This window comes from Triturus cristatus, chromosome 6, assembly GCF_964204655.1.
Source record: "Triturus cristatus chromosome 6, aTriCri1.1, whole genome shotgun sequence".
NCBI classification, from domain to species: Eukaryota; Metazoa; Chordata; class Amphibia; order Caudata; family Salamandridae; genus Triturus; species Triturus cristatus.
Genome location: NC_140589.1, coordinates 1329820188 through 1329837593, shown reverse-complemented (window position 1 = coordinate 1329837593; position 17406 = coordinate 1329820188). Strand labels below are relative to the sequence as shown.

The window sequence follows — 17406 nt, the reverse complement described above, 5'->3', positions numbered from 1 at the left end:
CAGCTGAACAGATATAAACACTTTCAGGGATCATGCAGAAAACAGGCGTCGTCTAAGGTAATAATGCCAGCATGAACGCAGGAGTCTTACTGACCTTTCCGGTAAGAATGCTCTGAAATCCGAGGAAACCAGGAAACATCCCGGGGAACTGGAGAGAACCCAACACCTGCAAAAGCAAAGCCACAAAGTCACAGGAAACTGATTCTTGCACGCAAATTGATCAATCTATAACCATGTGGGTAAACTGATAAGGGAGAAACTAAAATGCTGGGAGTGAGAGAATGGATGCACACTTTAACTCATGTAAAATAGTTACAAAACCACGACATATTGTTTGACACAGAGCTTCTCACAGCTTCTTATGGCTCTACTGCCCTATTCCCAGGAAGTGCTATTGCTACATAATCTGTGTTGTGGCCAAACCTACCAGTCTCCCCACGGCCCCCCAACCACCCACCTCCACTGTCATGTCTACATCTCTACCATTGCCTTGGTCCTCTCATGGGGAACCCGGGAGTGTCGCCCTGCTCATGGTGCCGACACATGAGTGTGTCTGCCGATGCCCCTCCATTCCAGATGGTTTCAATTTGTAGACTTGCCCAAGAGCCCAGTAAGTGTGTGTCCACCCTCAGGTCACCAACGAAGAATCCACAGAACTAGTCTTCCAGGCAGGTTCTTATCCTGCCCATGGGGTCATGATGGGAAGCCAAGGCCAGTCAAAAGGTGTGCCAAGTTCATATTTCATAACTCTTCATTCGTGGCTGGGCAAATCTTCTTGAGTATTCTACTCAAAGGTTTGGTTGGAAGGGGCAACAATTGCTCTACGGAATGTGTTTGCCAAGGGAGAAAAGGTTTACTTTCTGCGTATTAGCTAAACCTTCCAGGCACAAAGCATATGTATTCCCAATCATGTGCCACCCTCACACACCGGCACCACCCACCTGCTACAAACCAGTGCATGCGGAAAAATGACTCCAGTTATGGTGCCTATATGTTTTTTACAGGGAGGGGCTTTACTGCTACTACACATCATCCTTCCAGAGGAGCAGTAGCCTCCCTCTTCTGTTGGTGTTGGTACCCTCCGGGTGTAATCCCAAGTGCCTCAGATATGAAGCAAAACAAAACTAAATCATGTTCACAGTGGTCAAGTCCACAGATTAAAGAGGCTATTGACTACAGGAGAGTAGCACAACTGTCAGCTCGGTGCATGGCATACTGTCCGTCCAGTGTACATTCCTTTGAAAGCTCATTCAGCATGAAGAGGAGAACAATGATAGGTTGATGTTTGGTCACCAGTTGAGGGCAGTGAAAGGCAGCAGACATGCAGCAGCTTCGAATCAACATCACACGAGGTACGTTTCAAGTTAATGTATTCTAAAAGACTTTAACGAGCTAAACTATCCCCTCTGTTCATGCATGAGGGGATGAATGGACAACATCTGCAGAGTCCCCTACATTGTTCCTACATCTATTCTGGTGCTCTTGCGGTGGAGAAACCCAATGGGTGGAAGAGATTAAATATCTTACAATCATTACACAATTGCCACTGAGTCTCAACGCATTACGATGAGCTTAGTGGGGCTAGTGCTGATACAGAAGGAAATCACTGTGTGTAGTTCTGTCTAAGCACTTTGCAGATCAGCGGAAGTCCTCCAGGGTTGCTGGATTCAATGACTGGGTTTAGGGAAATTGGCTGTTGCTGAAGGTGATCTCAACGTGTTTGTGAACTGACAAAGTTTGTTACATGTTTGATCCACGTAAGAGGTGGATGTAGAAGAAATGCAAATTTTTGTTCAAACCAGTACATATATATTAAACAAAATAAGCTGCCCTCCCTGTAATTGAAAAAAGTGTATGTAATTGGATTTTCTCGAATAAATCTGAATATTTATCAAACCTGATAAAAAAATGTTTACTGGGGGCATGAAGCTTGCGAGCACGAGATCGCTCGAAGACTGATCCAGAGGCTGAGACTGGGAGAAGGGGGTCCCCGTACCATTGCAGAAACAAAGTAGACCAGGGGCCATAGTGAATCCATGGAGAGAGAGAGAGACGCGTGCTTTATTTACATTCAGCACAGACCAGGGTGACCACTCTGTAAGTAGCAGGAATCGCAACTCCATATCTACATTCCGCTAGCGCATTGACCACGCACAGAGTTGCCACATCGGGATAGAAACGCTGGTGTAAGGAGGTGTTGCTTCTAAAACAGTGCGCATGCCAGCACTACATTGACAATAAACACCACCAAACTAGCGTCAGGGGAGAGGCCTCTGAGAACCCAGGAGCCTGCTGAAGAGGGAATCATGGGGCATACGGAAAAATATCAATCTAAGCTCCATTTCAAACCATGCAAAACCCCCAGGCAACAGGACCTAGAGAAAAATGCCTTGGAGTCTGGGTCGAAGGCATGGGACGCAGCTTTGGATGCAGATCTGAAGCAGATCTTAGTGGCAATGCAACACAGCCTAACAAAAATTGATGGAGATATTGACGCCCTCACCTTTAGGATGGACAGAATGTTCGAGCGGCTGGACAAGCACTCGTAGAGACTCGACACTGTTGAAAGAAGAGTTTCTGACGCAGAGGACGCTCTGAATTCTATGCTGAGTGCTACTATGAAATTTGACAAACTTTTGCATGCCGTCCAAGCCAAGGCAGAGGATTTGGAAGCGTGTTCAAGGAGAAATAACGTGTGCATGGTGGGCATAGCGGAATCCACAAGCATACAGAACATGGAGCATTTCGTCGAGCTGCTACTGGTAACGCTCCTGGGTAAAGAAACATTTTCAAGCATGTTCATAATAGATTGCACACACCGATCACTGGCTCCCAAACTGGTGCCAGGAGCCCCTCCACACCCCATCATTGCCAGGGTACTCAATTATAGGGACAGGGATGCTGCACTTAGAAAAAGCCAGGGAGCAACAATCTCTGATGTACGAGGGCATGGATGTATCCATTTATCCAGACGCAGCATGTCCAAGATGCCCGACGCAAGTTTCTCCCGGTTAAACGGAAGCTGTGCGATATGAATTTGGACTATAACATTATTTACCCGGCGCAACTAAGAGTCCACGTGAATGGGAAGGTGCATATTTTCAATGACTTTAAGCAAGTTCGGAATAAAAACAAAAAAAGAGAAGGTGAGAAGCCCAGAGGAGGCTCTCTGAAGGCCCTACCGAGGCAAGATGAAGACGTCTCAGACTCTGAGGACCAGTGAGCTATGCTTTCTGAACTTTGTGGGGGGTTGTCGGGTTTATGGGGGCTGTTCCCTGTGGATTATCAGTATTCTTATGTAGGCTCTATGCCCAGAGTTGGGAACTTAATTGCCCCGTGGTGAAAGGTCCTTCAGCATGGGGGAAATGAGAGGGACACATTTGTTCAAAATTGAGAGAAGCAAAAAGCAGAGTGGGCTCATGAGTCACAGATCCAAGTGGAATGCAGGCAACATCTGCCCTACTGTGTAATCCACTCCTAGAAACTGGGATTGTAATTGTTCTAACATGTTTTAAGATATTTGTAATGAAACACAATTGGGGGATGGGAGGGTTTGGGGTCATCTATGCTAAGTTGGGGGAAGCATAGCGTGGGAGGGGGAGGTTCTGGGATAAAAACATTTGTGCAAATGTCAGGGGGTTTGTTCTAGGATAATCAATTTAGCAAGATACAACAATACCGAGAATAACACGTTGAAGGTATATGCATACGTCTTCACATGGGCAATCCAAACACTGTGAATTGGAAAATCAGGTTTTGGACATGGAACGTCCAAGGGTTGAAAGACCACAGGAAACTCCGTAGGGTAGTTGCCTCCCTGAAGAGACATCAGGTGGACATTGCTATGAATCAGGAAACTCATTTGGCACCCCTGAATAAGATCCTTTCCCCAAGAAGTTTGCAGGGCCACTACTGTGGGCGGGCTTTACTTCGCATGCTAGAGGTATACTCATTTCGGTTAACCCCAGATCAGGCCTAACATTGCAGGAAGAGGAGATTGACCCTAATGGCAGATTTGTGGTAGTCAGATGCCGTATGGAGGGGTTCAACGCCCGACTTGTGAACATATACGCTCCTAATTATGATGACCCTCAATTTTACAGCATGATTGCGGCTCGTCTGCTGGGGGCAGATGATCTCCCACAGATATGGGGGGAGACTTCAATTGCATACTAGACCCCAACATAGACAGATCGAAGGGCCATCCCAGGAGACCAGGAGCTGCTGTATGTGCTATTACGGAGCTGATTGAACAGCTGTGCCTAGCAGATGTCTGGAGGCAACGTCCTAAAACAACTCAGGAATTTACGCATTTCTCAGCTCCACACGACAGTCACACACAAATTGACTAGTCTTCTCCCCCAGGTCACAAATTGTAAAGTCCTTCCAGAATCTATTCTGATCACTCTCCAGTGCAGCTGGATCTTTAAGTTCCGGTAGAAAGCATTGCCCCATTCAAATGGAGGTTCCCGCCTTATTCTTTGCTTGACCAGGTGTGTCGCCCAGAAATGGCAGCTCCGGTTGAGACCTTTCTTTAGGGAAAACATCGGGTCGGTCTCCTCCTTCTCAATGGACTGGGAGGCTTTTAAGGTGTTCATCACGGGGGAGATGATTTCAAAACATGCAGACGTGCTGCGGTCAATTCAAAATAGGCTTACAAGGCTAGAGGCAGACATTGCGAGAGCACCAGAGGACTGGGAATGCTAAACACTTAGATAACATTAAAAAAAACCCTATTCGAATATCAAGACATGGCAGATAGTTAAGTTAAGCATCTAGGTAAATATGCAACAGCTCGAGCATATGGGGAGAAAGAGCGCCCTGGGGCCTTGCTCGGCAATTTGCAAAGCCCTCCAAGGAACACCAGTACTATAGTTGAGATACTGGGGAAAGATGGTAGAATGATATATGACTCCGCAGGAATTTCTGACAGACTCTGAAGATATTACGAGGAGCTCTATAGGTCCCGAGTCGTACAGGATGGTAAGGCTATAGAGGAATACTTAGAGCATATGCAGAGGACGTGGCTTACAGATCCCATAGAGCTTTTCTCATGGCTCCATTGGACCCAAGGGAAGTCAGGGTAGCACTGGCATCGATGAGGGGGGGACAGCTCCGGGATCGGACGGGCTGACGGTGGCCTTCTACAAAGCTGTTCAAGACCTGCTTATACCACACCTCTTGCCTTTGTATGAGGAGAAGGCAGGGAGTAAAGTGATGCCTCCCTCGATGAGAGAGGCTATAATAGTCGCCCTTCTTAAACCGGGGAAACCCCTTAACGATTTTTTCTCATGCAGACCACTATCCCTGTTAAATGTAGATGCGAAAATATTCGCTAAAATAATGACCAGTCGCATTTCACCACTGCTCCTCGGACTGGTGGGGGCAGAAAAGGCGGGGTTCATCCTTGAGTATACTCTGTCATCCAATCTTAGAACTGTCTTTGCAGCGACTCAGCATATTCACCCCAAAGTGAAAGCTGCGGCAGTCTTCCTCGACGCTGATTCAGTGGAATGGGCCTTCATGGAGGCGGTGCTGAGACGAGTGGGAGAGGTCTTCCTTCAGTTAGAGAAAGTTCTGTACGAGTCCCCGTTAGCCAGAATAAGATTTGGAAATAGGGTAACTCCTACTATTCCTATCTCCAGAGGCACTAGGCAGGGGTGTCCCACTATTGTATGCGCTAGTCGCTGAGCCGCTGTTGTGCCCTCCGGGCATATCATAGCCATAGAGGGATTTGCTTTCCCAGTTACCACCTGATAGCTTCAGCATATGCAGATGACATGCTTCTATATGTAAGAGAGCCAGCAACTCACCTAACTCCGGTGCTAACCGAGGTGGTCCGTTTTGGGCAGTTGTCTGGTCTAAAGATAAACTGGGCCAAATCCCTTATTTTTCCACTTACCCCATCTACACAGCCAATTCACTTGGAGTTCCCCCTGCAGTGGATCACAGAGTTGGTCCGGTACCTAGGAATACAGGTGCACACGGACGTAGTACTCACTGACGATTATGGGAAAGCTGTGGGGAGGCTCGAGGATGATGCTGCCAGATGGATTGGAGTGCCCCTTTTGTTGTTGGGACGGGTCTTGCTGATGAAAATGGTTGTCTTCCTAAATATTGTTATTCCTAATCCAGAACATCCCATGGTATCCTGGTACACATAAGATGAAATCACTCCTGATTCAGTTAGCTTGGGCGGGTAAGCAACCCCGTGTTAAATGGGAAACCCTCACTTTACCATACTCAATGTGGGGTCTTAATGCCCCATACCTAGACTTATATTACAGAGCTGCTCAAAGTTCATATGCTTACTCATGGATACATAGCCTAGAGTCCCTTACGCACCTACACATAGCACATAGAATAGCAACTGACTCAACCACTCTTCCTCAGGTGCTTTTCTCACTGCCATCTAGGAAACATAGCCTGCTGGATTCTCTCTGGTGCAATCTGCTTGACAGGCAGGTTGGTGCATTACTGTACTCTCCCTGTATGCCTCTATAGTGGTGCTCTTGGCTCCTGACAGGTAAGGAGAGGGAAATCAGTAAACACACGGTTTGAACAAGAGAGTCCAAGGGAAAATTTTAAAGACCACTAAAGGATTGTATCCCCAAACCAACTATTAACAAACACGAGAATCCTAGGGTCTACGAACTACCTCTAAGTTTATTACTTGAACCTATGTGATAGTGAACCTAACTGGAAAGAAACTGAAGGACAAAATGTGCATAAGGGCAGATCCCTTTAAGGACGTAATCCCTCACTCACCAATGGTGACATGCTTCATCATAGGGACTCTCCTCCCAAAGGAAAAACCTAGTTCCTTTGGGGGCTACAACCCCCTCTCTGAGAGGGAGGAGCTCAGGTATGTTTTATTTCTAATTTTTAGGACTGACTAAGTCCACATATGATGAGCAAGGATGTGTGAGCAAGGGTGCAGCGCAAAAAATGAAAATAGTGAGTATGTGAGAAGTGGTGGTAAACTAAAACTGGCTAGGAGGCACCAAAGGCAACTTTAATCATAAGGTGCCTACTGTCAGGATTAAAAAGCAGTACACCTGCAGTATGGATTTAGAACCGCTATGGTGTGGGTTTTTTAGATGGTCAACATGTTTCAGCCCACGAAGATCCAAGGTGGATCGGGCTTTCGTCAGGACCTTACAAAGAAACGCTACTGCAAGTAAATAAAGTGAAGAAACTAAACCAAAAAGGATATAGGGCCAATGCAATATCATAAGCCTTTATCCGAACCTGCATGTACCTAAAAGGAAAAGAGAGTGATACATATCAGGAGAATGTGATACTTGTCATAACAGTACAGAAAGTTTACTGAAAAGATCTGCATACACAATAGTCATAAAAAAGGTGGGAAAGAGAAAGAGATCTTACCCGCAAAGGCTGGGTACAGGATCTCACCTCTGCCTGGCAACCGCTCAGGAAGGCAGCACCGCTCTACAAAAGAGTTTTTATGTTATGGGGTGCAGCAAGAGTCACCAAAATCTCAAAAGATGATCGTATACTAGTCAAACGCTAAACATATCGATCATGTGAAGATAAACAGTGTGAGGAGCTGTAGAATAATGAAAAGCGGGGTTAACCTATATAAGCTCTCAATACACATGTTTATGGGTCTTAGGTGGGGGCTCCAGAAATACTGATCACTCAACCTACTGCCCAGCAAGCCCAGCAGAGGGAGGAAGAGTTGCCCACACACCATATGAATAGTAGTAAACACACTACATCGTCTAGCACTAAACATTTAAGTCCCAAAAGCCAGCGTGATTCGTTTTAACTTCAACGCTGAAGGGCATCATGAAATGCTCACAACCACTCACCTATCCGTCGGTACCGCTAGACCGGGAGAGCCTGCTGCCGGAGGTAAGTGCTGGTCCACGACCACGCTCTTAAATAGCCCTGATGTCCTAATCGCGCACAGGTGGCAGTAACAGTGTTTTATTGCGCATGCCCAGTACAAAGTGTATTGAATTGTAATACAGCGCATGCGCGGACTAGAGATGCTGTTGTACCAGATGCCAGTAACAGTGTTCTGTTGCGCATGCCCAATGAGAGTCGTAGTGAAGCGCATGCGCGGAGTGAATGTACTACATGTCTAAATTGCGCTTGTGTCTAGGGGGTCACGTGGCGACCCGACTACCCACGCGTATCTCCAGTATATCAAAAGGACAGCCACAATACATACCCAGCAACGATGTAAACCCCGAGTCAATCTCGGAATCTGAGAAGGGATCAACATCGCGGAGTGAGGATCAGCGTCCGAAGGCAAAGTTTGAACCCATAGTGAGCGCATTGTATGAATCCCATAGATCAAAGTGTCAGGCTCATCTAAAGTTCTACAAACAGAGACGCTATATACAGAATTTAAGCTTATGGGCAAAAGAGAGATAAACAACATAAACTTGTGTGTGCACTCATATAGTAGATATGCGGGTGCTCCGCAAGGCAATAGGGAGCATAGGAAAAAACATGTGCCCTGAAGCAAAGCGAGAATGCTAAGATCAACACGTGTATATGAAAACGTGTACGGAAAAAACGCTGTAAGTAGTACAGCATAAAAACTGTGGCTAAATACAGCATCTGAACAGCAGGTGCAAGGATGTTAACCCCAAGAAGCACTAGAGTCCATAGCCATATTAAAGCTAAAAGGCGAACAGACAGAAGGCATCACAAACAGGAGGTAGTACCCAACAAACCAAGGGCATCACAAAAAGGAGGTGGCACCCAAACCTGAGACAATTCAGAAATATATGCTATAGTGACACCCAGGGAATATCGTCGTTCAAACCGGACTGATCAGTGTCCAATTTGTAAACCCACCGTTGTTCCTTCCTGAACAGAAAAGAGGAAATGTCTGTCAAGTGTGTGGGAATGAAGGGGCGTTCTAACACAGTCCATTTCAGATCTTGGGGACTGTGACCAGCCGTCACAAAATGTTGAGTCAATTTTGTGGAAATTTTCTTACAGCGGATAGTACTCTTGTGTTCCAGTATGCGTGTCTTCACTTTACGTGTCGTCATCCCAACATACCGGAGTGAGCAGGGGCACGTAATGAGGTAGATTAGATTGTTGCTGTTACAGTTTGTATGACCAGTCAAAAGCCACGGTCTCAAAGTGCCAATGTCAATTTCGGTAGTGTGTGCGGTGTGTGCACATGCAGCACAGCTTCCACAGGGGAAGTGACCACGTACTCTCGGCAAATCCCACAATGTGTCTTGATGGTGTTTACTATTCTCAAGTGGGTGGGTGTGTATGAGTCTGTCCCTGATGTTAGTGCTACGTCTGAAGGCAAACAAGGGACGGGGTAGAGGTGTCGTCCCGATATTAAGTATCTTCCAGTTTGCCAAAATACTCTTCTTGATCTGATTCGAAAAGCTGCAAAATGTATTGACACAAGTCAGTCTGTTCGTAGCTTCCTTAGGACTACTCAGTTCAAGTAATGCAGCCCTATTGTTATTCGCTGCGCGTTTCAGAGACTGTTTTACCAATTTTTTGGGGGAATGTCGGGTCACAAACTGATTTGACAGTACTCTAGCGTGTTCATAGTACTTGTCCATCGTTGAACAGTTCCTCCTAATTCGCAAAAACTGCCCGAAGGGCAAATTTTGGCGCAAGGCTTTAGGATGGAAACTGTCATATAGCAGCAGTGAGTTTCTTGCCATAGGTTTTTTGTACAGTTCGGTGCGAAGACCGCCATCAGCCGGAAAAATCAAAACATCAAGGAAAGGCAAACTCACTTTGCTAAACTCACAGGTAAACCTAAGAAAGGCATTACGGGTGTTTAACCAAGCTCTAAAGTCATTGATGGAAGATAATGACCCTGTCCATACGACAAAGACGTCATCAATGTACCGTCTCCAACATCGTATGTGATATCTATATGGGTTAAGAGGGCACAAAATGTGTTCCTGTTCGAAACTATGGACATAGAGGTTCGCTAAACTCGGAGCGAACACACTGCCCATGGAAGTCCCGGACACTTGTAAAAACAGCTGTTCCTCAAATCTGAAGAAATTCTCCTTCATGGCAATGCGGGTGCAATGCATAATGAAGGACACGGGAGTAATGGAGTCAGGGGCACGCTCCATGAGTAAGTCCTCAATTTTGGCTAAAGTCTCATCTTGAGGAATACAAGTGTAAAGCGATTCCACGTCAAAAGAGACAAGGAAATCGCTGTCCACATTGAAATCAATTGTTTCAATCAGATTGAGAACATCCTTGGTGTCCTTAAGGTAGGTTGGCATGTCCAGAACAAGTGGATGTAAAAAATGATCCACAAAAGTAGACAAAGGTTCTAACAGAGACCCCAAACCCGAGATGATGGGACGTCCCGGAGGTGGCCTCTGTACCTTATGCACCTTGGGTAGAGCATAAAAGTAAGGAATGACAGGATGACTTTGAATAAGAAAACCTGACTCTTGTCCGGTAATCCAACCATTTGTTACCGCCTCCTCTACCATGGTTTTGATCTCTAGTTCCAGTCTCCTGGTAGGGTCTTCCCGTAGGGGTTTATAAAACTGAGTGTTGCCCAACTGTCTTAAGCATTCAGCACGGTACGCAGAGGAGTCCATTATCACTATGGCCCCTCCTTTATCGGCTGGCTGAATGGTGATTGTGTCATCTGTAGCTAGGGACTGCATGGCGCGCCGCTCTCTCTTGTTCAGATTCTGGAACTGTCTAGCCTCCTTAGTGCGTAATTTGGAGACTTGGCTAATCACAGCTTTCTCGAAAGTAAGGACCTGGGGTGGAACCTGATTGGGCAGAGGGTTGAACGTAGATTTGTTCCTTAAGCCAGTATTAGTTTCAAACTCATCCGTATCTTCCAGATGTTTATCTCGAAAAAAGAAATTAAGACGGATCTTGCGAAAGAACTGCGCAAGTTCCTGTCTGATCTGGAAAAAATCACCATGAAAAGTAGGGACAAATCCCAAACCTTTGTTGAGGAGAACCTGTTCATCCTCATTGATGGTTCGACTACTGAGATTGATCACTACGTCGTTTCGTGACTCGGACCTGATTGTGCCTCTGTCATGCTCCTGGTAGAATGTGCTGGTGGATTGTCCACCCAGTGAACATGAGATCTCTGGTTCCGGCGTTTTCCTCTTGACCTGTTCCGGCCAAAGCCTAAAAAAGGCTGATTAGAATATAGCTGAGGTTGCGGTTGAAACGAAAACATGGGGCCTTGTGGAGGCGCAGGAGGGAAACCATAGGGTCCCGGTGTCCACCATTGAGGTTGTAATGGAAAAGGTGGTGGGCCACCCCGTTGGTTCCTCCATTGTCCCCTGTTTGTACGGGTAGGCCCTTTCCTTTGTGATGGGCCCTGATTGGGAGCATCTGAGTCGCTTGACTATTCATCGCTACCCGAGGTGGAATAGTTGGACCCATATCTCCTGCCTTGTCTGTTGAACTGGGGAGGTACGTATTCGCTACTGGTGTATGGATACACTTTTTCCATTGAAAAATGCGCCAGATCCTTCTTAGATTTGTTAATTTTCGTTAGTAGGACAGAATCTTTGAACTCTTTGTTATTCTTGTTGTTCTCTTCATTCTGCTTCTTGAATTGTGCACCCGTGAGGGTTACCTTAATCTGTGACTCCAAGGTCTGTATCTCAATCAGGATAGTGTCAGCTACGCGTTTGGCTGTGTTAATAATAAGAATCAGCCAATCACGCGTGCAGCGCCAAGCAATCAGTGACCAATCCTGAAGGAAGACCTTATCATCAAGAAAAAGGCGGGGAGCATTGGTGACTATCAAACCTGTTGGTGCGCAATTGCCCCTTAAATACTCCGTCATGATGGCACCATGTATATATACCCGGGAATGAGATTTCTTGAGTGTCAATAATCTGGTCCAAACGTCTCCCTGTGTCAGATTGCCCCCTTGAAAGATGTCTATAATGCTGGGAGTCGTCAAAATGGATTGGGCCATTGTGTCGTCAAATGCTAAGCCTGGACGTTCAGCCATAATGAGAAGTTAGTGTGTAATGTATTGAACAAATATGTGCAAACCACCCGCAATATATATACTGGAGATACGCGTGGGTAGTCGGGTCGCCACGTGACCCCCTAGACACAAGCACAATTTAGACATGTAGTACTTTCACTCCGCGCATGCGCTTCACTACGACTCTCATTGGGCATGAGCAACAGAACACTGTTACTGGCATCTGGTACAACAGCATCTCTAGTCCGCGCATGCGCTGTATTACAATTCAATACACTTTGTACTGGGCATGCGCAATAAAACACTGTTACTGCCACCTGTGCGCGATTAGGACATCAGGGCTATTTAAGAGCGTGGTCGTGGACCAGCACTTACCTCCGGCAGCAGGCTCTCCCGGTCTAGCGGTACCGACGGATAGGTGAGTGGTTGTGAGCATTTCATGATGCCCTTCAGCGTTGAAGTTAAAACGAATCACGCTGGCTTTTGGGACTTAAATGTTTAGTGCTAGACGATGTAGTGTGTTTACTACTATTCATATGGTGTGTGGGCAGCTCTTCCTCCCTCTGCTGGGCTTGCTGGGCAGTAGGTTGAGTGATCAGTATTCCTGGAGCCCCCACCTAAGACCCAGAAACATGTGTATTGAGAGCTTATATAGGTTAACCCCGCTTTTCATTATTCTACAGCTCCTCACACTAATGTTTATCTTCACATGATCGATATGTTTAGCGTTTGACTAGTATACGATCATCTTTTGAGATTTTGGTGACTCTTGCTGCACCCCATAACATAAAAACTCTTTTGTAGAGCGGTGCTGCCTTCCTGAGCGGTTGCCAGGCAGAGGTGAGATCCTGTACCCAGCCTTTGCGGGTAAGATCTCTTTCTCTTTCCCCCCTTTTTTATGACTATTGTGTATGCAGATCTTTTCAGTAAACTTTCTGTACTGTTATGACAAGTATCACATTCTCCTGATATGTATCACTCTCTTTTCCTTTTAGGTACATGCAGGTTCGGATAAAGGCTTATGATATTGCATTAGCCCTATATCCTTTTTGGTTTAGTTTCTTCACTTTATTTACTTGCAGTAGCGTTTCTTAGTAAGGTCCTGACGAAAGCCCGATCCACCTTGGGTCTTCGTGGGCTGAAACATGTTGACCATCTAAAAAACCCACACCATAGCGGTTCTAAATCCATGCTGCAGGTGTACTGCTTTTTAATCCTGACAGTAGGCACCTTATGATTAAAGTTGGCTTTGGTCCCTCCTAGCCAGTTTTAGTTTACCACCACTTCTCACATACTCACTATTTTCATTTTTTGCGCTGCACCCTTGCTCACACATCCTTGCTCATCATATGTGGACTTAGTCAGTCCTAAATATTAGAAATAAAACATCCCTGAGCTCCTCCCTCTCAGAGAGGGGGTTGTAGCCCCCAAAGGAACTAGGTTTTTCCTTTGGGAGGAGAGTCCCTATGATGAAGCATGTCACCATTGGTGAGTGAGGGATTACGTCCTTAAAGGGATCTGCCCTTATGCACATTTTGTCCTTCAGTTTCTTTCCAGTTAGGTTCACTATCACATAGGTTCAAGTAATAAACTTAGAGGTAGTTCGTAGACCCTAGGATTAAGGAGAGGGAAATCTCCAAGGCGCTGCCTGGGGTAGACATAATAACAGTGGGGGACCGGTTTCAGGAGGTGGCATTCCGTAAGTGGGAGCATATAGGAGCTGAAGGACAGTCCCCTTCACCCCTTGTGCACTATAAGCATTTCAGAGTACAGCATGCTTTAAAAGCACTATTGGGGGAAATCTCCAGGAGCCGGCTTATTCCCACTATTCGAGCCAATTCCCCCGCAAAGCTAGTTTCCAGAATCTATAGTATCACACAAGATATACTCGAAAGCGAGATACTATTGGCAGAAGGATTTGGGACGCACAATTGACGCTAAGGAGTGGCAATACTGCTGCGAGGTGACTAGACTAATATCACTGAATGGTAGGCACCTCCTCAAACCCTTTAAATATATTAATAGAACATACTACACCCCAGAGCGACTATTCAGGTATGGTCTACAAGATTCAGCCACATGTGATCGCTGTATTGTTGACACGGCCAGCTTTATGCATATGGCTTGGAGTTGCCCAGGAATACTGAAATTCTGGGTAGAAGTCTTCAACACCATTAATGAAATAACAGGTCTCACACTTGTCCCAGACCCTTTCCTTGCACTGCTGGGGTACGATAGGGCAATCAATAAGGAGGTCCGAAAACTTGTGGCGATGGGTTTGTTGCTGGCTTAAAGGCGGGTGGTGATGTGATAGAGCAGAGGCCTGCTCCCAACAACCGAGGAGTGGACTAGAGACATGATCTATTGTAATACCCATTTGGATGTCTATAGAGAACTTCTACCGCCGCAAACTAGACCGAGAACTCACTGGAGCATATTTCAGCAGTACCTGGTGGGTAAGGAAACATGAGAGCCGGAGGGAATGAGTGAAGGGGCGAAGCCAATGGACCAAGCAGGGGGAGGGGAAGGGGAGGCAACCTCAGAGTAGCTATTGTATGATGAATAATAGCATTCTGCAAGGACATGCGTCATTTCATGGAGGCTTTTGTGGCAACATGTATGGTCACTACTTCTTCAACGCTCAATGTACTCAATAGTCAAGTTGTACTTGGTAACTAATGCCTGTGTTATACCCCTGTACTGACAATGTATAACTGTTTTTTTGTTGTCTTAGCTGGAAAATCAGTAAGGAAAAAAAAAGTGTACAAAAAACATGTGGCTCCCTGTTTAAACCCAAAATTGTGGTATATTTTGTGGATGATGAAGCATTCTGTTTTCTAAAGGCTTCTTTTATTCCTTGTCTAGGCCTGGGAGGTAACAGTGCGGACCTGTGCCTACACCAACCACACAGTGTTGCCCGAAGCTCTGGAGCGATGGCCGGTCCACTTGTTTGAGAAGCTGCTCCCTCGCCACCTGGAGATCATTTACGCCATCAATCAGCAGCACCTAGACGTAAGGAACAAAGATGGTGGCATTTCAGACAACACTGAAACAGCCAGGCAGTATAACAGGAGATGACTTTTACAGATACAGAATGTGAAATTATTTTTTGAATCTCTGATTAATCTAAATTAATAAAAGCACTGTCAAATCAAATGTGAGGACAAGAGATTTTGAACGGGATGAGCCTCAGGTTTTCTAGCTTTCTAGGCTAATACACAGGGAAAATGATAGGCTCAACGCCCGCAGCACAGGATCTTCTTGCTGGATTTTAAACCAAAGAGGGTGTATTAACATGAAATTTTAGCTCCGGTAAGGCCTTGAAGGCAGGAACTACCCATATTTAAAAAACATAAATAAATAAAACTTGCTTATTGTTCCCTCCTTAAAACATGGCGTTTCTCGTAAAATAGGTGAATTTGGTAATAAAAAGTCCAACATCAGATGTAAATATATTCTCAACACCACACACGTAATAGTGAACACCTAATAATTTAAATACTTTCTTTTAAAATTCCTTTGGGTGACACGCATGACTTGTAAGCGGGGGTGAAGATAATGATGAGGGTAGTGAGACAAGGTGAACACCAAATGTGCTATGTTACTACCAATCATGGTTGGCTTTCTGCTCTTCATGGGACACTTTAGAGGGCCCCAGGTCTGTCAGTCAGTTCTGAATAAAGTGTGTACATCAGGTAATTACCGTATATGAAAATTGATAAATTACAAAGGTACCATCAGGAATCAGAGCGAGGACCCATGCGCACTGCTTTAAAAATATCTACCCAGTTAAGTAGTACTATACCTTTCCTTAACATTCCCAGCTACATCTTTTTAAAATAAGTAGCATTTAACCCGAGACAGACTTCTTGTGCACTCACGAATGACTTCGAACTGTTACCATTCTCCCATTATAGGACAATCTTCAGTCCCTTCTTCATGCTTAAGCAGATTTCCGGTACCCAGCTGTAACCATCCTGAAAAAAACTATTCTAGTGCTGATGGATTCCTTGTCCGCTCCCCTCCACCCCAACTGCAAGTTTACAGGCTTGATATGAGCTTACACCACACTTACCATCAATCTCTAGAGGGGTCCCTAAACTAAACTTGACTTCTATGCCCGGTGATAAAGTTTACCTTCATAATGGCCCCTGCGGGTTTCAGAAGCAGATGAGCCACAGTGGAAACAATTGATAATTTTTCATAATAAATTTTCTTGACAGGGACATACTAAATATCGTCTTTCAGGAAATCACTTGGGTGACCTCTGATTATTGTATTACAATGCATCTATTTATGACTCTCATATCGCACTTAGAATGTGGGAATCTATTATGAAAATTTTCAGTGATCTATTGTTGCTTTCTTATGTTGACAGACAAACACCTAGGTATGTAGATGGGATTGTAAATAAACTGTATTGCTGGTGCTGTATTGTGAGCAGGTTGATCAGGGTCTACATACACAACTTATCTTTAACAGTTATTAATACGCACTGGTTTGTGATGGGCGACATTGTAGCAAATACCGCAGGAAGAGGAGAAACTTGTGGCTTAGGTATCACTTCACATAATAATATAGAATGTTATGGAAGTTTAGAAAATGTTTGGAATGAGAAGGTCTGTCTGATATACCTGGGCTTACATTCTTTAATGTATTCTGTAACAGAAAGTAGCCGCTCTGTTTCCTGGAGACATGGATCGCTTAAGAACAATGTCGATTGTGGAGGAAGGGGACTGCAAGAGAATTAACATGGCCCACCTCTGTGTGATTGGATCTCACGCTGTCAATGGCGTGGCGAGAATTCATTCTGAAATTGTTAAAAATTCTGTGTAAGTAAAATGCTAATCCAGAGGTTTTTTATGTGGATCTTTGGTGTGCTGGTCAATGGGTCACCTGGTCATGGAAACATATCTAGGGGTGAGCAGAACTCGAGGAGTTTCACTCCACGGAATTCCGCAGAGGTACATGAAAATTTAGCGTTGGGAGCTTGTCACACGCTGCAAAATCAACACGAACGACACCACGTCAGAGAGTGCTGCTTCTTTGCTACCGCTCGAGTAGATTTTCTCCTCGAGCGGCAACTTTCTCACCACAAACAGTCGCAACCGACACCATTGAGAAAATCTCACCTGGTGCACGCCTAGCTCCCGAAAATCAGGCTAGGGGAAGCCAATTCTCACTCATGCTCTCCAACTTACTGTTAGCGAGCCACGTGTGAGAAAAGACTCCACCACACAGCAGTTGGTGGAGTTTGGCCGGATCCCGCATTACAAGCTTAATGCAGAGTGCCCAAAACTCAGCGAACTTCCCTGGTGGAGGGGAATTTATTTCTCACCCACAGGCATATCTTCTTGAGCAGAGTACAACTAAAGGTTTTAGGAGGGAGCAGAGGAAAGGCCTAATGTAGTGATCAAGCTTAAAGCAGATAACACTGGCCGAAGAGG

The 17406-nt window shown here is 45.4% G+C and overlaps 1 protein-coding gene across 1 annotated transcript in view; it reads left to right on the top strand.

The window, feature by feature from the left end:
• The window catches only part of PYGB (glycogen phosphorylase B), a 567212-nt gene that overhangs the window by 395425 nt on the left and 154381 nt on the right, over positions 1-17406 (top strand). The window contains exons 10-11 of the mRNA XM_085612338.1: positions 14825-14971; positions 16628-16791. Of these exons, the coding sequence (XP_085468464.1) occupies positions 14825-14971; positions 16628-16791 (311 nt within the window). The remainder of the gene's footprint in view (positions 1-14824; positions 14972-16627; positions 16792-17406) is intronic.